We start from the raw sequence: 23,603 nt of genomic DNA on the forward strand, positions 1-23,603 counted from the left end.
TCACAACTTGTGAAAGCGCATCTTCGATTTGCACTTGTAACTCAGATCTGCAAAGCTGCACAACATGATTTGCATGCGCAGGTTCCTATGCTCTCGTCAGTGCGTCATCCTTCTCACGTGATTTTTGGCACGATTCACTCGGATGATTTGAAGGAAACGATTTGCGCGCAGAGACAGGAATGCCTTTTCTACCACTCTTGTCCAAGAGGTGGCAGGTGGTTATTGGATAATATATCAATAAACGGCTCAGTGGTGGTGGGGGTGGCTGGCCATAGACAATATATATAGACGCCGCATTGAGCGGTTGGTCGTTGGTCGCGATACGTAAACGGCCGCCATATTGGTTCGGGCAGATCTGCCCGTAAACTACAAGGAAATGGACGAAACTTCATAAAGCGCCTTTCTACAAAGTTCTTTAGTTAATGCCTCTTATACACCCTTCACACACACACGAATATATCTGGGAAACAAACAGGCACCAAAACAACCGTATGTAACTTTTAAAGTGATGATTATAAATGTACTCCTTATGAGCCCCAAACCAACGTATGTATTTTTCTAATGCGGTGTGTGAACAGCTAAATGTGTGTAACACTGTACTGTGATGATAAATATTGAAATATTTAAATAACATTAAAATCTGTGTCATATAACCACACCTGAAATGTAGATGGGACAGAGGGTTTTCTGAATAAAGAGCACACACACACACACACACACACACACACACTATATATATATATATATATATATATATATATATATATCATACATACACACACACCACACACACACCCACACACACACACACACACACACACACACACATATATGTGGGTGTGGGTGTGTGTGTGGGTGCTCTTATTCAGAAAACCCCATGTCCATCTACATTTCAGGATGTGGTTATTATAGACACAGATTAAATGTTATATATAAAATTTCAATATTAATCATCACAGTAAGTGTTACACCACTTAGTAGCTGTAACACTCAGCATTAGAAAATACATACGTTGGTTTGGTGCTTACATAAGGAGTAAACATATAATCATCACTTTAAAAGTTACATACGTTGTTTTTTGGTGCCTGTTTGTTTCCCAGATATATTCGTGGTGTGTGTGAATGGGTGTAAAGAGGCATTACTTAAAGAACTTTGTAGAAAGGCGCTTTATGAAGTTCAGTCCATTTCCTTGATTAGTTTACGGGCAGATCTGCCCGAACCAATATGGCGCGCGCGTTTACGTATCGCGACCAACGACCAACCCGCTCATGCGGCGTCATATATATATATGTCTATGGCCAGCCACCCACCACCACCACTGAGCCGTTTAGATATATTATCCAAAACCACACTGCCACCTCTTGGACAAGAGTGGTAGAGAACAGCATTCCTGGTCTCTGCGCGCAAATCGTTTCCTTCAATCCATCCGAGTGAATCGTGCCAAAAATCACGTGAGAAGGATGACGCAACTGAGCGAGCAAATAGGAACCTGCGCAGCAAATCATGTTGTGCAGCTTTGCAGACTGAAGTTACAAGTGCAAATTCGAAGATGCGCTTTCACAAGTTGTGAAATATGCTGTCCAGTTTGCTTTTTGCAGATGTGTGGATCTGAAGTTAAACTCAACGAGAGCGCGTTCACAAGTGGAGATGCGCATCACAGTTGCGAAAGGGTACAAGGTGCAAATCAAGCTGCTCTTCTCAGATATATGGCACTAATCTACTTCATAAATAACCTAATGCCTGAGAACACAGACAAGAGGCCTTCATTAGGCCCATGTAGAGGGTCACAATAAAGGTGTTAGATATCCGGAGATTGGAAGCAAACCCCTCAGCCGTGTTGTCTTCTCCACAATGCCAATAAAGATGACTTTCCTAAATGTGACACAAACATACCCAAAACAATAATTGTAAACAACAACAATCAGTGTGTGTGTTACAGCTAATCTGCTGCCCAAGTGGTCAAATCAAAACGCCTTTTTACATGGAATGTGTGTGGTGTGTGCAGGGCTTATATCGCTTTGTGTACCCATCTATTTTTTCTTTGTAAATAATTTGTAAATTCACCACCACAGACATGAATAGATTTTTTTCGAGATTTAATTTCAAACATGAAAGCTTAATAAATGTGGACTTGGCAGAAGGGGGTCTAAGGTCCTGGGTTTTTATAATATATATATATATATATATATATATATATATATATATATATATATATATCATAGATATATGTTCTTTATACGTTTTTACGTATTTACAGCAATATGTTACGACCTTTCTCTGGAACAACTGCAACAAATCCTTACTAACCTAAATGGTTTAAAAGAAATAGAAACCATAATTTGTAATGTTCTGTCCAATAAATGGTTTATATCTGTACACAGTTTTTCAGTTCCTTTTAGAGAACTGAACTCTAACTTGAACTTTAAATGTATTTTAAATGTTATTTAAATATATGACATAAACTGTAGAGGTTTTTCATATCTTTTCTCATAGAAATGTACTTCACTGTCCTCATGATGACTGAGTTTCACTTGAATGAAACTTGATGGCATGTTTTTTTTTTTCTCGTTGTGTTAAACACTATGAACGGAGCAGTTATTTTCTTTTGCTCCACCTTTAGAAACACCATGTTAAGAGCTGGATGACACTTACATTCTGATACATGGTGTACATTTAAGATCGAGAGTGCATTTGTGTGTTTTTGTTTCTGAGAATCTTTATAGGCGATAAAGACTGTCAATGAAAACAATACAATTATGCATTTTAATCAAAAACATTCTGATAGGTCTAATCGTACTTGGCGCATGCGCTCCACACGAGCTATCAATATGTCGTAGTTTTCTACATTAGTAGCGGAAGTAAGGAACTCGTACTTCAAAATAAAACAAAACAAAAAGTTCACACGAAAAAATCTGTCCTAGTTGGGTGGGCTGAACTTCTAATCAATTACTATACAGCGTTATCGCTGTGAATCACGGTAATTTGACGTCCACGCCACAGTTTTAGTGGGCTTAACTGAAAATCTAATATTTCTAGAACTACATAAGGGGCTAGGAATAGAAAAACAAAGCCTTCACACAGAAACACAGGGCTTTTCTAGTTTTTTTTTTAAGTGCAGTGGGTGTTTTATTTCACTTGTACATTTATATAATTTATTCGAAATACATCCCATCAACAATTGTTACTTTGGAGATTGCGCCTGGAAGTGGTCTTTTTCCATTTCTGATAGCTTGACCCTGGTCTCCAACGCCTCCCATCAGTTTCTCTGAAGAAGACTTCCGGTGGTGTGTCATGGCGGTGGCATGGTGAATCCTACAGAAAGGGAAAAATACTCGCCCCTTTGGTCCTTTACCATCGATTCAGGGCAGATTTTCATGCATAAGTAAGCCTGTCCGCTGCGGCCTCTTACCTTGGATTTACCAGCAGAGCGTTGCGGTGTCCCTCCGCCCTCGGCCATGGCGGCTCACAAACCAGTGGAATGGGTCCAGGCCGTGATTACTAGATTTGATGAGCAGGTAAGATGGGTTGATTCAGTCGATGGGTGTAGCAAGCTCTGGTGGTGGTAGTAGTAGTAGTAGTAGTAGTAGTAGTAGTAGTAGTAGTAGTAGTGGCCCCAGCAGTCCAGCTAATGTTACATTCATACAGACTGTTGAGGTTCGTTTGAATCAAACGAAAACAAAGCAGCGTTTTCTCGCCACAGATTGCTTCTCGGCTCAAATGTGCTTTGTGTCGCTCGTCCCGGCTGCAGAACAGCGAAGAAGGAGAAGAGCTCTCCTAACAGCGAGCGCCGTCCCTGCGGTCAATTAGCAGATTTCTCCTACATTTGTCCTGCGGTGTACGGTACCGACCTCACGTTAGCCGGTCGCCCGCAGAATAATGCCCAACAAACGAACACGACAGGGCCGTTTGAACTCGCACATAAACGTCCGTGTATCAATTAAAGTTCCTTAGCTAACGTTTTCTTTCGTGCCAGCTACGTAGCTAACATTAGCAGGCCCAGCTATCTAATGTAAACAAATAGGACATGACTGAGGAGCATGCTGCATTCATATGAACTTATGAAGTTACTCATATGAAGCATGGAAGAAACATCAGGCCGGGGACTGAATGCTGCTCTCTCCACCAGTTCATTTCTTACCCACTGTCAAGTTATGAAATATAAACAGGGAAGCTTTATTGTTCCCTTTAAACGAGCTCTTAAACTACAGCTGTGTGTTCGTAGTAAAACTGTCCTCCGTTCAGAGTGTATCAGGGTTTGTGGCACTTTTTTAAAAACACAACAACAATGAAACTTTCTAACCTGATGGAAAGTCAAGCAAAATACACATTTAATAATATGCATATTTAATAATATACATATTTAATAATAAGCATTGCAGTGAGAACAAAATCATCCCAGTCTGTTTACGTGACCAAAATTAATTGTGTGTGTTGTTTAAAGGGAAAGCATTTAGAAGTCATTTGGCTCTGTTCAGTCTCTGGAGGTCTTTGGCTCTGGTCTTACTTGTCGCTGATCATGGATTGTAGCTGGGCTTTAGTGGCTCAGCTCGGATTACTACACTTGTCTGAAGGTTTTACATTCACTTCTTGGTTATTGTTAACGGTAACCAGCCTTAAACCTTTCAGTCACTTTGTTTTATTATTCTCTTAATAAATATTCTGTTACTAACGAGCTGAACGTCACCTACTATGAATTGAAATAACTACAATATTATCAGTATAGTATATATTTGGATGGGCTGCTCATAATGTATTATTCTACATAGTACAGTGCACAATTAGGGCCTGTATTAAAATAACCAAACTGATCCTGTTTGGTACTGCCTCCACTTCTCCATCCTGCATTAAAGATTGGTTAGTATAGAGTTTACACTGTTGTGTATAATATCTCTGTTGAGAAAAGTTGTTGGTGTGGCTCTCCTGTGGACAATGCCTAGGATGAACAAAATACTGCAGTTCATCTATAAAACTGTCATGTTTCAGGAAACAGTTGTGGTCAATCATGTTTCAGAGCTGATGTAACTAGACCTTAAGTTCTAAAATGCCAAGAATCAGAAATGGAATGAGTTTGAAATGTTCAATATCCTGATCAAGTTTTCTCTCATTTGTTTTTTTTAATGTTTGCTAGTACAGTGTTGCAGTACTACTTTTATCATATTTATTTCTTTTTAAGCTGTATTCTCGACAGAATGCGGGGAGAGGGAGACGGGGAACGACATGCAGCAAAGGGCTGCGGGTCGGATTTGAACATGGGGCGGATGCTCCACCAACTGAGCTAACCGACACCCCACTTTTATCATATTTATATGCTGTAATACCAGTTCAAAGTTTAGAAGAAGAAAATATTTTTTTCTACATTGTTGATTAACACTGAAGACATGAAAACTATGAAATATCACATATGGAATGGAATTGTTTTTAATCACAGCAGCTGGTATAGGAGTATTATTGAAAATAGCCGTCTTTTTTAACAGTCTTTGAAAGTCAAATGAACCACATAACACTGTTTAATAATTTGACCAAAATTATTAGCAACTTCAGTTGCTAATAACGTGAAATTTCCCAGCTTTTTCTTTTTTAAGTTCTGACTCGTCACTCGATCCCCCTCTCCTTTCTTCTTTGCCTTGATAAGCTTGTTACTGAAAACTTACCATGTCAAGGAAATATAAATTTAATCCATCATGGCTTGAAATTAGGGCTGCACGATATGGCCTATAACCAATATCTCGATATTTTTAAGCTATATCGCGATACACGATATATATCTCGATATTTTTATTTCTCCTGTAAATCACTATGAATGTTAAATTCAACCCTTTGATGCAAAAAATAACATCAGTATGATGATTCAAGTAGACCCTTCTATTATAGATTAGTAACAGCTGCGCCGCGTTTTTTTGCGTCCTCTGCCCTGCGTCAACTCACACCGGGTGCATCTTGGCAGCGTAGCGAGCCGGCCGTATTCACACGAGATCACAACATGGAAGAGATTATAAAAAGCATCTGTTGTGTCATAAATTATTGTGTGTTGTTCCACTTCAACAATTAGTCTCTCGTCGTTCATGTTGAGACCCTTTGATCGACTGACTGCTCACCTGGTGCCACCGGTCATGACGTAATGTTGATTTGAAGTTGTAATAAGCTACATGAACTGCGTATTGAGGTTTAGCAGCGGCTCGCGTCAAAAATAGAAATGCTATAGAATGCTCGCACCGTGGCGCGGGGAGACGCTTCTGAGACGCTCCGTGGCGCGCCCTGTGTGAGTGCTCTCATTGACTAGACTGGCAGCTATCTGCTCCGGTGACCGCGGCGCAGCCGTTACGCGGCGGGTATGCCTCCAGAGTGGGCCAGTGTGAGCCTTGTCTCTCCTCACTTGATACAAAAAGTGGGCGGGGCAGTGTGCTGCGCGCTGTGAGGAGCAGCAGGAGTGAGTGACAGGCAAAACTCCGGAGAATTAAATGCAGATGGCTTTTACGTGAGAAGTACTCGATGGTCGCGATATAGTCATTTTATACATCTCACGGAGAACAAGCCGCGATATATCGAGTATATTCGATATATCGCCCACCCCTACTTGAAATTCATCTTCTGTAAGGATTGCTTTTTGTCTGCTCTGGTTTTTACTGACTATATTCTTCAGTTTAAAGTGAATAACTTATACCTAGTTTTTATTTCCTATGTCACCATCTTAATTGTAATGGAGCTTGCTGTATGCTGGCACTATGCGTCTCCACGGTCACCATATCAGAGAGGTCATTGTTGCACAGATTGATCTCAATCTTCTGATTAGGGCTGCAACTAGGGGTGGGCGATATATCGAATATACTCGATATATCGCGGCTTGTTCTACGTGAGATGTATGAAATGACTATATCGCGACCATCGAGTACTTGTCTCGTAAATGTTTTAAGCCGTATGCATTTAATTCTCGGAGTTTTGCCTGTCATTCACTCCTGGTGCTGCTCACAGCACGCAGCACACTGCCCCGCACACCCAGAAAAATCCCCTGCGCGCATGCGTACTTTTTGTATCAGGTGAGGAGAGAAGTGAAGAGCCCGAGCGAGTTAATTGCTTCAATGCTCATATGTACATTATGAAATATATTAAAAATTCATAAAAAATGTGTTAAAATGCTATAAAAAGAGTGTGTGTCGTATAGCAGGTGTAGATCCACTATTCTACACTGATTTTGAGCCAATAGGTCACAGGACCTGGAAGCTATTGAGCTTTAAAGCTCATATTTACATTATGAAATGTATTAAAAATTCATAAAAAATATAAGTGTTAAAATTCTATAAAAAGAGGTGTGTCTCATACAGCAAGTGTAAATCTACTGTTCTACATTGATTCTGAGCAATTACAATGCTATCAAGGTAATAATGACATTATTATTTATTAGAAATAAACAATACAAAACAACAACAACAAAAATATCAAGATATATATCGTGTATCGCGATATAGCTTAAAAATATCGAGATATTGGTTACAGGCCATATCGTGCAGCCTTTAAAAAAAAAAAAAAAAAAAAAAAAAAAAAAATAATCTATATAATATAATATAATATATATAATATATATTAATATTTTGTCAGTCATTGTAATTGTACAATATGTTGTGTTGATTTGTCCTGTACACGTGACATCTATTGCACGTCTGTCCGTCCTGGGAGGGATCCCTCCTCTGTGGCTCTTCCTGAGGTTTTCTTCCACATTTTTTCCCTGTTAAAGGTTTTTTGTGTTTTTCCTCACTCGAACCGAGGGTCTAAGGACAGAGGGTGTCACTCCCTGTACAGATTGTAAAGCCCTCTGAGGCAAATGTACTTTGTGACTTTGGGCTATACAAATAAAATTGATTTGATTTGATTTGACATATACACATACACGTTCTCTCTTGGAAGGCCAAAATAAGTGTGTCAAGTAAAGTAGTGTTCACAGGTACAATGAGGACTTGTTTAGCTGCATGAAAATTTTGATCCAAATTGGAGAAAGCAATGCAGAGATGTTACCCACTTCCTGTTTATGTCCTTGCTGCCAACTCTGTCACAGCCTGATCCTCAATAAATGGTGTGTGTGTTCCTGACAGAACTTGAGAAATGTGAACTGTTCACTCACTGCTTAAAGAAGCTGATAAGCCTGTTCAGCTGCCTTGCATTGTGGCTTATTTACAAATCAGTTACTTTAAATGTTTGGGGTGTCCTAACCTGACCCACAGGAGATCTTGAGATCCGTATATGATTTGATATTTAAACATTCAGTTCAACAGCTCCATCGAAAGTGACTCACTTTACTTTGCCACTAACACAAAAATATTTTTACTACTTGATGTTTTCTTGTAATTTATTATCACGCTGGTGATATTTTAATCTGCTCTGTCTGCAGTCCCTCATACACCGCCACTATGTTCTACACAAGCACAGTGTGCTGACTTGGCTAATGGTGAACTGTTGCAAACAAGCTAAAACAAAAGCTGTCTGTGTGCAAGCTGAAAGAGTTATCTCAGTTTTCCATGTATCTAAAAATTTGGCAAATTCCTGTGTAAACTGAACTGTATGAGACAAAGCAGCCCCTCCTACCAGCAGTACCTGCAGACAGGACGACAGAGGACAGGATGAATGACTGATGTCTGTGTTCTTCATTCTTTCCAAACTTCACTCAGTATTGTAATGTCAGGAATATGATTTATTGGAATATGATTTATTTTACTGACATTTTAGATTTGTTTCCAGTAAAATATTATTTAGTTTGTACAATGACTTTGCTGTTGTAAATGGTATTGTTGCTGCTCTTTTAGTTATATTGGAAAGTATAAATAAATTCTCAGCCTGTTCTAAATTTATTTAAAAAAAAAAATATATATATATATATTCTATATGGTTTAAAGCAACATAGCCTAGAAATTGGTATTTATGTGATTTTGGTGCCACAGTTTTAGTGTGTAGTATCACTGCAGTAAGCATAGACACATTGTACTCGAGTATTTGTTCCGATTACATTACTTCTGATCAAAAACTAGCGAGTCAACAACTTTGCTAACAGCCAAACATTAACCAGGTCAACAACAGCAGACACAGCAGCAGCTGATATCACTGACTAGTCCAACAGCAGTCAGCCCAGCTCGGCTTCTGTCTTTCAGCTTTTTATTTCACCAAGCTCTCACCAACCACTAGTCAGTCCCACATTTACTCTTGTCCTCTCACTCTCTCCTTTCCTCTGTCAATGTCCCTTTTTTTTTTTTTTCGCCTCTGTCAATGTCCATAGAGGCTTATGAATCTGGTTACAGTGTAGGGATGCACTGAATATTCGGCAACCGAAAGTATTCGGCCGAATATTGCAAAAAATGCCACATTCGGCTTTCGGTGAAGTGGCCGAATAGTAAGGCCGAATAGTGGCTTTACGCAATTGATGCAATGAAACAACGTGCGCGGTGATCTGGCCACGGTTGCTGATTCTTTTCTCATTCACACACAATAAACCTACGATGCAGGATATAGGAAAAACACAGGCAATATGACCCAATATGCCGCTCAGCTCCTGATACAGGCTACAGTCAGCTCCCGCCTCGATTATTGCAACTCGCTCTTGGCTGGCCTACCTGCTTGCGCGATCAAACCATTGCAAATGGTCCAGAATGCCGCAGCGCGACTGGTTTTCAATCAACCTAAAAGGTCACATGTCACCCCACTCTTCAGCGACCTGCACTGGCTGCCTGTAGCTGCCAGAATTAAACACAAAGCTCTGACGCTCGCCTACAAAACCATCTCAGGATCTGCCCCTGCCTATCACAGCGTCTTACTAAAGGCTCACGTCCCGACCAGGGCGTTACGCTCCGCTCATACAACCGTCTAGTTGTACCCTCGCCTCTCGCAAACTTGTAAAAACCTTTCTGTTTCGAGAATGCTTCCCTGCCTAACAAAACTAACAACTATTCTGTGCTCCTTTACACCTTTCTCAGCTTATGTCCTCCTCTGTAAGTCGCTTTGGATAAAAGTGTCTCCTAAATGCAATGTAATGTAATGTAAAGGCAAGAAATACATCATACACTGCTCTTTAGCAAAGCTATATACTTCTCTCTAAACTACACACATGCTTGGTGCGTTCAATGACCGTCGGAATAACTATGATGCGTTCATGAACGTGGGAAAAATGGAAATTCACCGGAAATATCATAAAACTAAATAGTATTTCTTTCAAGAAACAAATTAACAGTGATTAAAACAACATGAGCTTTCTAACAGTATAAATGAAATAATAATTATACTAACTGGAAATTCTACTGGAATATTTGAAGGATATTAAATAAACATTTACTTTCTTTGAAAAAAAATGTCTACAGATTTATTCTAGGCTATTTATGCAATAGTAAAAAAAATAGTGAAAAATTTAACAACCGCATTTCATATTCGGTTTCGGTATTCGGCCAACCATTTTTTTTTTTCGGTTTTGGCCGAAAATTTTCATTTCGGTGCATCCCTATTACAGTGTGAGTGTGTAGTCTGCTAATCTGATGATTGGGGGTTTGATCCCCCCAGTCTGTGTCCTTGGGCAACCTCAAAACCCACCATCAGTGTGTGAATGTGTGTAAATGATTAGCTTCAAAACTGATGATGCCATCCAATGCTATCAGTGTAAGAATGGGTAAATGTGATGTAGTGTAAAAGTACCTTGAGTGGTTGGAAGACTAGAAAGATGATATACAGCAGGGGTCCCCCTTTTTTGACCCCTTGGCTAGGGCTGTGCAATTAATCGAATTTTGATCACAATTTCGATTTTGTTGTCAAACGATCTCAAAAATCATATAATCAAGTTTAAACGATTTATTTTCCACTTTTCATTACACAATTTTTGAGAGACGTGCATGCGCAATATATCCCATTTCACGCTGCCCCACTGACTGACAGGATAGCCCATACTCCCTCACGCAGCTGAAGAGTGAAGAGGTGTGTCGGTTGGTGTTCAAAAACAGTGAGTGAGACTGAAAGCGAATGAGAAGAATCCAACAAGAAGCAGCAGCACATAATGTGTAAGATTTGCTACAAAGTAGTGCTGTCAAAATTAACGCGTTTTAATTTTGTCGATTAATTTTAAAGAATTAACGCGTTAAAAAAAATTAACGCAATTAACGCGGTTTTGTTTACTTTCGGTGGCGGCCGCCATTTTGGATGTGGCAAAGTAGAGCTTTGTTTCCCAGATATATTAGTGTGTGTGTGAATGGGTGTATAAGAGGCATTAACTTAAAGCCCTCACGGAGACTGCGCCCTGGGCGGTCGCCCACATTGCCCATAGCTAAAACCGGCCCTGCTTGTTTTAGTTTACGGGCAGATCTGCCACATCCAATATGGCGGACAAGTTAACGTATCGCAGCAACGGACCAACTGCTCAGTGAGGCGTTGTGTTATATGTCTATGATCTATCCTAACTAAAGGAGAGTCTTGTATATGTCTATGATCTATCCTAACTAAGAGGAGGTCTGTTTATATGTCTCTGATCTATCCTAACTAAAGGAGGTCTATGTTTATATTTCTATGATCTATCCTAACTAAAGGAGAGTCTGTGCATATATGTCTATGATCTATCCTAACTAAAGGAGAGTCTGTGGTGTAAAGATGGATAAGGACGGACTTTTAGGGGGAACATTTCATTTTAAAAAGTTGCCCGACGGCTCGTTGGACAAAAACAAGGCAATTTGCACAGTTTGCAAAGCCGAATTTAAATTCCACAGAAGTAACACGACTTTAACATATCACTCAAAGCAAAACACCCAGTCTACACTACAGGAGTGTGGCACTCGTCAGTATATTTCCTCATTCTGGCTTTTTTCTGTTTGCACTGTGCATATGTGCACCTTAAGCCAATAACATGAATGAATTTCATATACTTTATCTGAGTTTATTCTACATTAATTTGATCATTTTACATAAATAAATATTCCTTATAAGCTTCAGTCTCAGAAAAATGCATTAATTTATTGATACATTTATTGATAGATTAATCGCGATTAATCGCCGATTACATATAACAAGAATAATTTTTGCGATTAATTAGTTAGTTTTTTTTAATCGATTGACAGCCCTACTACAAAGTAATAGCTGCTCCTCTTGGTAACACTACAAATTTATTCAACCATCTCAAACAAAAGCACAAAGTCACTCACAACGAATTAATAAAGAAACAAAAAGACAAAGCCAGTGCCACAACCAGCAAGACGTCAACGCAAACTCAGTCATCGATCACAGACACATTGTTTAATACGACTCCTTATCTGACAAGTTCGGAGAGGCACAAGACATTAGCCTACGTTTACACATAGCCGGGAATGTTGAGAAACAAATATGTTCAAAAAAAATAATGAAAAAAAACCCCGAATGTTTTCAAAAAAGTTTGCGTTTATATCAACCCGCATAAACGCCATCGAGCGCCCTTATAACTACGCCAAGCCTATGGGCGGCTTGCTTCCATGATCACCGTCATAGCAAAAGGTAAACATTGGTCGCACTTTTGGTGCATCAGCTGCCTAAAACTCGATTCGTTTTCAGAGGCGAATCACCTTGGTGTTGGTAAAAGAAGGGAAATGTCTCAGTTTTTTAAAATACCTGTGTACGTGTAAACGGGGCCTAACAGCTGCCATTGGATATTTCTTAGCTAAAGATATGCAACCCATTAATACAGTCGAGGGTGAGGGTTTCAAGAAGATGCTTATTGCTTATTGATGCTTATGCTTATTATTATATTTATTTTGTTCTATAAATACAGAGAATTTGCAGAGCAGCTGGATCCATAGTTTATTTCGGATACATTTATGTTTTTCTATACCTTATTTAATGTTCCATAAAGTATATTTATTTTATAGATTTAATGCTTTATACATTGCAAAACAGCTGTAAAGTACATATTTGTAGCCAAAATTTATTTTCAATATGAATGTTTTGCATAAAGAATCTATAAAAGTGTTTTTGAGAGAGAGAGAGAAATGCTGAATAAATGCATTGTGAAACTCAAAATTAATCGTTTGAATAATCGTGATTTCAATATTGACCAAAATAATCATGATATAGATTGCAGCCCTACCCTTGGCGAAGACACAAACAGAACAGGGACCTCCACATGTAATTCATTTTTTAAAATAAGTCACATTTTAGGACTGGTCTACAATAACTTTTATATTTACTTTATTCAACTTTTATTTCATCTTATTATATACTGGGTTATTAGCCTTTATGTATTGATGAATGATAAAAAAAAAAATCATTTATAATTATTTAATTATTATTAAATGTGGTGCGTCTTTGGACATGTCCACTGATATATCCAATTGGAGTGCAAATGCCTCCGCTGTTTGTAGTTTCTCAATTATCTGCACCCTCGCATGCACTATACGTGTCCTCTCTCTCTGCGTTTTTCCAGATCCTATCTTAAAATTAGCTAACAGCAGCTATGTACTGTCCACCAGGAAATAGGAGTTGGTGCATAGCAGTTGGAAGACATTTGAAGAAAGCAGGAAACATTTTCTCCAAAAAATATGACCACAGGTCCAGCAGGCAGATAACCAGCTATCTTATTCTTATGTCTTGCTTTTGTACTTCACTTCTGTGTCATGAAATGTGTCTTTCTAATGTGTGCACTTTCTTATTCTCTTGCTTCACCCAGAAAGTGGACACCCCAGCAAGAATTGTATTTGCGCAACAAAGAATATGCATGTATTAAAGTTTTAGGATTTCCGTCATTCAGATTTCACAGAGGCGACTTGTGAGATCAATGTAGATTGGAGGAGAACAAAAAAGTGTTGGCTGATGGATTGGCAGATTGTCACACTCTACAGCCAATGGTATTGTTTACAACGTGTGCGTGCCTGACTAATGATAGTGTAATGACCCACACAGGGCGGGATCTAAATACGGAAGATCGGTGTTAAAGTTTAGCTGCTTAGCTAGCATGGAGTCGTCACACTGCAACGTAACAATCAGTTTTTGACTGCGTAACAGAGCTGTGTCAACGTCATTTTGAGACTCGGTTTGTCGACAAGTTTAGTCAACATGTGAGAACTCATCTGACAGAGAGTCTCCTGTTGTTGCTAAATGTGTGAACAGCTGTTCAGATCATCCTTCTGTAAAACACTGTTGGTCAAATATTTAAATTTGATGTCTGCATTAGAGAACAGTTATAAGTGGAGTGGAGCTGTAAATCTTATCTTATTTTTTTTTAGCAGGTGTCAATTAACGTTACTTGTAACATATTTCACAAATTGCAAATAGGAAATAAGACTTGGCTGCAGCAGTCAAAAGTTGTTTTTTTTTGCTTTAATCCAATAGAATATGTCTTTATATTATTCTGTATAGTTTTGTGAACTGCTTTTAGACAAGGAGGATTTAAAGCAGGACTGCTGTATTAGAGTATGCATTAGTTTTAGCTAGAGGTACCTAATAAACTGGACACTTGGTATATGTGTGACATTTTAGAGGAATAGCTAAGCCTAGCTGTGTTGAACAAAGAGCCCACAAGCATGGGCTGTTTTAGGTTGTGTATTAAGTGCATGCGATGGTGTGACAGTTTGACTTCATGATAGAACCATGGGCCAGTATTGAATCCAGGGTTTTGAATTAGGAGTCTACGGTTTGGTACAGCTGTTGTTGAAAAAATATAAAATATTTAGGCATTGTGAAAACTCAGTACTTTGTGCATGCATTTTATACTTTCAGGGAAGGGACAGGTTGTGTCCTTGCAGTATTTTTATTTGGAATACATTTTTGTATTTTTCAAAGCTCAAGGCCAAAACAAAATTTTCATTTTTCAATTACATTTTTTCTCTTTTTCAAATGATCAAAACTTTTGGCCATGATTTGGCTCCATATTTTAGCAGCTGGAAAAGGTTTAATGTAAACTGGCAATAATTAGTGAATGAAATCAGAAATAATTTTTGTCAAATAGGACTCAAATGTATTCAACCTGACTGTTGTTCTTCAAGTCTACAATAAGAGAGGGTGATATTGGTCTGTTTTCTGTTTCCCGTCACATTTCTGTCTTTCTGTCATTACTTATGTTTTTTCTCATGTTCAGTATGACTTGATTGTGGATGCTATTTTATATGGTCATTGCAGCACAATAAAAATAACAAGACAGACAAAGCTGACAAACAGTATAATCCATAATGGTGAATTGACTTTACTATAATGTAACACAGTAAGCTGAACAGTGTGTTGACTGCATGTTCATGCTCTCTTGTCTTTTCCTTCAGCTTCCCATTAAAGTTGGACACCAGAACACCCACACCAAAGTCAGCACAGAGCACAACAAAGAATGTCTGATCAACATTTCCAAGTATAAGTTCTCTCTCGTCATCAGTGGCCTCACCACCATCCTCAAAAATGTCAACAACATGGTGAGTGGAGCTCTTCTAAAGAGCTAATTTCTCCTCTTCATACTGTTAGTAAAACCTCACCTTCCCTACTCTAGTAGTCTCACTAGAGCTGTGTCAGCAGTATATGTATATGTATGTATGTATGTATGTGTGTGTGTGTGTGTATATATTATATTATATATATATATATTATTATTATATATATATATATATATATATATATATAATATATATATATATATGGAAAGTGTCATAAGATAAATTAAGCACTTACTGGCCCTAAATAAATAGAATTTATTTGGCCTGGAGAAATTGGGGAAATTTGCTTCACAAATAGCTGTATAATCGAAAAAATTCTTGTTTGAAAAATGTATCTACAAGTATGAAGGTAAGTGGCTAATCTAGTTGACTTATAGTTATGTTATGATAGTTGAGTGGTCGATGTGTATGACTGACTGAAATTTGTTTAAATGTTAACAATAAAAAACATAAAATTCACAGATTGCGTTATAATCTAGATTTCCAGTTATTGATGACAACTTGATGACAAAGTTCATGACTTTATTTTTTCCCCATGTTTTAATAGACTGGGAATTATAAAATATAATGAACTATCGTGTCTATTTTTAAATGCATCTCCAATGTTTCCTGTGTTGTTACCACAAATGTCTGGTCATGGAGCTTTTTAGGTCAGGCACAATCTCTATATGTAATCTCTGTTGATCCACTATTGATCAGTTTGCATGCTTCCATAGCTGTAGCATCCCTGGCAACCCTGGGTGTTCAACATGGGTAATGGGCAGGATCACACAGGCCAAAACACACCAGAAGCAAATTTCAGGCAAGGTTTAGCTCCTTCCACTATTAGTGTAATTTTGGCCAAAAGTTGGATCTGGATCAACCTCTCTCCCGCATGCCGGTGCAGAAACTGACCACCCCACTGAAATGAATAGGAAAACCTCAGTTTTAGCCAGAGTACCTGATTCTATGAATCCAGCCTAACCCCGAAACCCCACTGTGTATGTCTCTATCACATCACAGCTGAGATGCTGGAAATGAATATAAGTACAGTCCATTTACCATTTCATTTGCACGGGGGTATTTTATTTTGAAAATTGACCGGATTCTTTATGCTGTTTCTGGCTTCTGTGTAAATGGACAGGGGCTGCTTGTGGCATCCATCAAAAATAGAACAGCTGTGTATGAATATGCGGAGCTGAGCGGAAGCCTGCTTCTGAAACGGGCTGCAGCGGGACCTATGGGGTTTGAAACATTGAGTAGAATGGCTGTGTATCGCTGTGCAGTGCATCCACACCCGGTGGAGTTTGGGGGTAATCTTCTCAGTGTCGCATGACTTATGTGAACTGTACTGGTTGACTCCGACCTCAGCCCCCTCAGCCCTACACACCGCCGTGTAACGGCTGCTAGAGGTGGGTCTTTTTGTGCTGAACATAACTGCTTTGTAACAACCAGGAAATAACTTTTTTATTTGGATGATTAAGAAACTTTCTTGATGCTGGTGCTCCCTCTCACCAAAATAAACTTCCTTGTGTCACTATTTTGCATTGTAAATTGCATAGACACAGATTTAGAGATCGGTACATGAAATAAACAAAGCCAGAACACAACAGTACAAACAGTACAGTACAAATGGTTGTAATGTTCAGCACCCTCTGACTGGAATGTTTTACAGAATGTCTTAAAACTCAAAGATCTGATCTCTTTGAGTGCTTTTGAATCCATATTGAAAGACCTAGAGAATGAATCATCGAGGTGTTGTTTTAGCTGATGTTGTTGATTTCATGGCTTGTATTGCTTTTTTAGCATTTTTAGACTACTATGTGTTGTAATATTGTCTGTGTGTCTTGTGTCTGTTTTGATTTGACCTGTTCTTAGTTTGTGCTGATGTCTGTCTTAGCCAGGACTTACTTGAAAAAGAGGTCACTGTTACTTGTTTTTTATTTTTACTGTTACTGTTCTATTTAACTATTATTTATACATGTGTATATACTGTTTATATATTGTTTAAAATAGGATATTGTATAGGGTATATTGTTAAAGTTTTGTTTTCTTACTATTGTTTTCTTGCTATCACTTACCGTTTGGGAGCTGCAGTAACAAAAAACAATTTCCCTACGGGGATTAATAAAGTTATTCTGATTAATCTCAATGGGATCTTTTCTGGTTAAATAAAGGTTAATAACTAGAAAAAAATTCTAAAGAAATTTTGAGTGTGCCTGACTCTGGCCCCGTCACCCCCATACATTATATAGCTGTCAGCGTTTGTGTCTGTTTGTGTGTGTTAAGGAGAAAGTTTTACAAAGTCTTTTATTTTACATTTAGTCATTTAGCACTCACACTTTTATCCAAAGCGACTTGCAGAGAAGAGAAACAATCAAGGTGCGATAAGAAAGTGAAACAATATGACAATTCTTAAAGGGTTAGCTTTCTCATGTCCAGTTGTTGGTAGTGTTAGGAGAGAAGGTAATCTCTTAAATGCTGGGTCTATAGGAGATTTTTAAAGGTAGAGAGGAACACCCGTGCTCTGGTAGGAACTGGTAGTGAGTTCCACCAACAGGGAGCAACAAAAGAGAAGAGTTTGGATTGCCTTGAGCAAACAGGTGGCAGAGCCAGGCGTTGCTCATTGGAGGAGCACAGTGGTCGTGAGGTAATATATGCCTGTACAAGGGCGTTCAGGTTAGGTAGGTGCAGTACCGGAGACAACTTTGTATGCGAGCATTAGCGCTTTTATTATTTAATTTAATTTAATTTAAAGTCTTGAAAACCATAGCTTGTGTCAGGAATTGAGTGGCGTGTTGCGTTAAGTAAGGTCTGATTTTTCTGAAGTGCAAAGCGGCATGACCGGGCAACCGAGGCAACATGATATGAAAAGGTTAGTTGGTCAACAATCATAACCCCTAAGTTTCTTACCATCCTGGTGGGGGCCAGACATAAGGAGTCAATTTTGATGTTGTGGTGTATAGTAGGTTTGGCTGGGAGGGCCAGCAGTTCAGTTTTTGAGAGGTTCGGCAATGTCTGAGTGGCAATCGGAGACCTGTGCAGAGATCAAGGGGTCCTCAGGAGGAAATGATAGATGTAGCTGAGTGTCATCTGCATAGCAGTAACAGGAATAGCCATGTGAGCGGATAATTGGACCCAAGGAGGCGGTGTAGATAGCAAATGGGCCCCCCAGAACTGAGCCCTGGGGTACCCCTGTGATGAGGTGATGCGAAGTCACAACTGTCCAAGCCAGGACACACTGAATGAGCGCCCTGTCAGGTAAGTTTTAAACCAGGAAAGAGCCAAGCCAGAGATGCCCATGTTTGAGAGAACAGAGAGGAGGATGGGATGGTTAACTGTGTCAAAGGCAGCTGATAAGTCAAGTAGAATTAGGACAGAGGACTGTGCTGCTGCTCTTGCTTCTTTTAAGGCTTCTGTCACAGACAACAGAGCAGTTTCAGGTTGGTTGGTTTTTGGTGACTTGTTAGGCAAAACTTTTAGAAAAGTCATAGTAGTTGATTCCCAGCCAAGCCGCATGGTTTGTTGATACCTTTTTTTGTGTATGTGTGACAAAACCTGCGGGAGGAGTAGTGTGCCAAAAAAAAGAGCATTATTACTGACACTGCTCAGCAAATTCAGTACTAGAAAATTCCCGCAGAAATTTTGAGAGTGACGAGTGGGCTCTTGCCGGGGGTCTGTATTCAAAAAGCACATGTCAAATAGTCATTTTTAACATGTTTATTTAGACACAGAAGCATGTTAGCATTAGGATGTTAACATTACCATGTTAAAATTAGCATGTTAACATTAACATGTATTTAATTCTTACTGGCTAATGTTAATTAGCATTAGCATGTTGGGATTACCATGTTAACATTAGTATGTTAGCATTAGCTTGTTGACATTAGTATGTATTTAATGTTAATTAACATTAGCACGTTAACATTAGCATGTTACCATTAGCATGTTAACATTAACATGTTAGCGTTGACACACTAGCAATTAGCATGTTAGCATTAACATGTTAGCATTAACATGTTAGCGTTGACGCACTAGCAATTAACATTAGCATGTTAGGGTTAGCATGTTATCAGTAGCATGTTAATGTTGACGTGCTAGCAATTAACATTAGTATGTTAGCATTTGCATGTTAGCGCTGATGCGCTAGCAGTTAGCATTAACATGTTAGCCCCCCTCTCCTCCTTCAGGCAGGCTTGAGGTTGCCAAGCAACAGCTGTCTGTCTGGCTCTGTGTGTGTGTGTGTGTGCATGCTTGTGTCTGTAGAAATGTCCTAAATGAGTTGAATCTAAAAAAAAGTTGAATACAAGTTTAATAGTACAAGATCTTGTTGAAATGTGTAGTCTGAATGAAGTCTGTAGTAAAGGAGAAGTAGTTTAAATTGTAGGTCTGTAGAAAGATTTGAAGTTTGTATGATGTATTTGTATTTTAATCTGTAGTAGTAGGAGAAGAAGTTTAAAGTGTAGAAGAATTGTAGAAGGTTAGCGTAGAAGTAAAATGAGCTGAATGTGTGGAAGTAGGTGAGAGCTGTTAAGAAGAGTTTTAAGTCTTTTATTTTGAAGGAAGTCTTGGGGGAGTTTTGTCTTATCTGGGTGTCAATCTGTGCCTGTGCCTCTGTGTGTGTCTAAATAATTAGTGACAGCTGCGCATGCTCAGTCCCTCTCCCTCTGAATGAAGTCCCTCGAAGAGATGGCGCAGGACATGGCATAAGGTGTCCAAACTGAAATCCAAAATGACCAGAAGAATGCTCGTCTTGTGGATCATGTCTGTGCCAGGTTTCATGCGAAAATTGTATAAACTTTGGCTGTAGGAGTCAGAGAAAGCACATGTGCTCCCTCCTCCTTCTGGAAAGATCTCTTATCAAAATAACATTGGAGTGAATGAGGCTGTAACGAGCCAAAACTATAACAGAGACAGCTTGAACAGTGTTATCACTACCACCTCGAATTTTCCTACGTTTTGATGGTATAATCATGTCTGTAGCTGTGCATTTGAGGCCACCATGGTGGAAAACGTGCCCAAACGGCTCCCACAATATTGTTATCCAATAACTAGAAAATTTCTAAAGAAATTTTGAGTGTGCGTGACTGTGGCCCCGTCGTCCCCATACATTATTACTGACACTGCTCAGAAAATTCAGTATTAGAAAATTCTCGCAGAAATTTTGAGACTGATGAGTGGGCTGTTGCTGGGGGTCTGTATTCAAAAAGCACACCTCAAATAGTCATTTTTAACATGTTTATTTAGACACAGGAGCAGCTAGCGCTTCCGCGCTAGAAATTATCATTAGCATGTTACCATTAGCTATTAACATTAGCATGTTAACGGTGATGCTCTAGCAGTTAACATTAGCATGTTAGCATTACCATGTCAACATTAGCATGTTAGCGCTGATGCGCTAGCAATTAACATTAACATGTCATCATTTGCATGTTAACATTAGCATGTTAATGCTGATGCGTTGATGCGCTAGCAATTAACATTAGCATGTTAACATTATCATGTTAGTAATTAACATGTATTTAATTCTTAGTGGCTAATGTTAATTAGCACTAATTCAAGCATTGGTCGCTGATGTTAGCAAATAGCATGTCTTTACAGCTAGCGATAACGCACTAGCTGCTCTGCTGTCTCTGTCTGCCATTTTACACAGACAGGTTCAAATTAAGTGCCAAGAACTACTAAAATGGCCACTCGACTTCTGTCTGCTGGCCCCTCCCCCCTCTCCTCCTTCACGCAGGCTGAGGTTGCTAAGCAACCAGGACCAACTGTAATCAGGGAAGTAGTTACTGCACCTGTTAGAATGTCACTTAGAGACTGAGAGAAAATGCTGAGAACTCCTCTCGAACAGGAAGGATTTCTGACCAAACCGTAATTCCAATCATTGAACCGGCTTAACCTGAGGCACGATGAGACCTTCCTGATCGTTTTAAATAGGCGTTTTGTGTCGATAAATGAAGAAATGTGCCCGTAGGAGCAAGAGAGAGAAACTCCTGCTTTCCTCCAGAAAATTTCCTGCTTTTTTAACATGGGAGTATATGAGGCTTTGGGGGAGAGTAGTCGATCAACTAGAAACATTTCTGGCCCCGTCGTGCCCATGCATTATTACTGACACTGCTCAGAAAATTCAGTATGAATACAACAAGCTGTGTCATCATTGCCTTTTTAATGGGCTCTTATTTTGAAGGGACTCTTATTTTGAAAAACTTGTCCTGTGTGTGTGTGTGTGTGTGTGTGTGTCTGTCTGTGTGTGTGTGTGTGTCTGCCTGTCTGTCTGCCTGCGTGTGGTGTGTCTGTCTCTCTATCTATGTGTTTGTGTTTGTGAGAGATGCATGCTTGAGGTTGCCAAGCAACCAGGGTGAGCTGCAGGTCAGAGTAATTAGTCACAGGTGCTGCATGCATGTTTGTCCCACTGAGATGCACAGTATATGTCTGAATGATCCCCCTCGAAGGTGGCCAAAAAAAACCTATAAGGTATGCATCAAACCAAAATCTGAAATGACCAGAAGAATGCTCGTCTTGTGTATAATATCTGTGCCAAGTATCGGGAGAAAATTGTATAAACTTTGGCCGTAGGAGTCAGAGAAAGCACACGTGCTCCCTGCTCCTTCCAGAAAATTCTCTGCCCCAAAAACCATGGGAGTGAATGAGGCTGTGAGGGGGGTACTCGATCAATTAGCCTGTATGGAGCCAAAACATAAAAGAGACAGCTTCAACAGTGTTATCACTGCACCACCTCGAATTTTCCTACATTTGAGGGGATAATCATGTCTGTCGTGGATTGAGGCCACGGTAGTCGAACTACGTTTTATTTTTTCGTTCTTCCCCTCCTCCACTCTAGCTATGACATCACTCACTCTAGCTCTGGAAAGTTCTCGCAATCCACACCCATTATTTTTTGGCTTCGTTTTTCTGGATTTTTGGCAAACCGTTTGCCGAAAACTCTTAGAAAGACATAGCCATCGATCCCAGCCGAGCCGTCGTTTTGATACCCTTTGTGTATGTGCGGGACAAAACTGCTGGGGAGGAGAAGCGAAACCGAAAAAAACACGGAGGAACGAAGAGGAAACTAGAAAAATTTCTAAGAAATTGATGTGCCTGACTCTGGCCCCGTCGTCCCCATACAATTATACTGACACTGCTCAGCAAATTCAGTACTAGAAAAGAAATTTTGAGAGTGACGAGTGGGCTGTTGCTGGGGGTCTGTATTCAAAAGCACACCTCAAACAGTCATGTTTTAACTGTTTATTTAGACACAGGAGCAGCTAGCGCTTACGTGCTAGCAATTAACATTAGCATTTTTAGCTAGCAGTTAGCATGTTAGCATTAGCATGTTAACAATGATGGACTAGCAGTTAGCATGTTAGCATTAGCATGTTAACATTAGCATGTTAACATTCGCATTTTAGCATTAGCATGTTAGCGCTGATGGGCTAACAGTTAACATTAGCATGTTAACATTAGCATGTTAGCATTCGCATGTTAGCATGCATGTTAGCGCTGATGGCTAACAGTTAACATTAGATGTTAGCATTGCATGTAAGCATTAGCATGTTAGCGCTGATGTGCTCAACAGTTAACATTAGCATGTTAACATTAGCATGTTACATTAGCCTGTTAGCATTCGCATGTTAGCATGCATGTTAACGCTGATGGGCTAACAGTTACATTAGCATGTTAACATTAGCATGTTAACATTCGCATTTTAGCATTAGCATGTTAGCATTAGCATGTTAACATTAGCATGTTAACACTGATGGGCTAGCAGTTACCATTGGCATTTTAGCATTAGCATGTTAACGTGATGCACTAGCAGTTACATTAGCATGTTGCATTAGCCGTTAGCATTAGCATGTTAGCGCTGATGTGCTAACAGTTAACATTGGCATTTACCATCGCATGTTAGCGCTGATGGGCTAAACGATTAACATTAGCATGTTGCATTGGCATGTTAGCTTTAGCATGTTAACATTAACATGTTGGCATTACCATGTTTGATTACTATGTTAGCATTAGCATGTTACACTTAGCCTGTTAGCATTAGTCATTTTAACGGTGATGCGCTAACAATTAACATTAGCAGATAACATTAACATGTTAACATTAGCTTAACGCGATGGGCTATCAGTTTATCATTAGCATGTTAGCATTAGCATGTTAACATTAACATGTTAGCATTCACATGTTAGCATTAGCATGTTAGCGCTGATGGGCTAACAGTTAACATTAACA

At 39.3% G+C, this 23,603-nt stretch overlaps 1 protein-coding gene across 1 annotated transcript; it reads left to right on the top strand.

The window, feature by feature from the left end:
• Positions 1–3,376: 3,376 nt before the first annotated feature.
• On the top strand, positions 3,377–16,756 carry LOC113746003 (neurofibromin-like). The gene is made up of 3 exons (XM_027280056.1): positions 3,377–3,515; positions 15,231–15,374; positions 16,516–16,756. Exons 1-3 carry the CDS (start codon positions 3,456–3,458, stop codon positions 16,705–16,707), a joined length of 396 nt encoding a protein of 131 aa, XP_027135857.1. The 5' UTR covers positions 3,377–3,455; the 3' UTR covers positions 16,708–16,756.
• The last annotated feature ends 6,847 nt before the right edge of the window (positions 16,757–23,603 follow it).

This window comes from Larimichthys crocea, chromosome VII, assembly GCF_000972845.2.
Source record: "Larimichthys crocea isolate SSNF chromosome VII, L_crocea_2.0, whole genome shotgun sequence".
Lineage (NCBI taxonomy): Eukaryota > Metazoa > Chordata > Actinopteri > Sciaenidae > Larimichthys > Larimichthys crocea.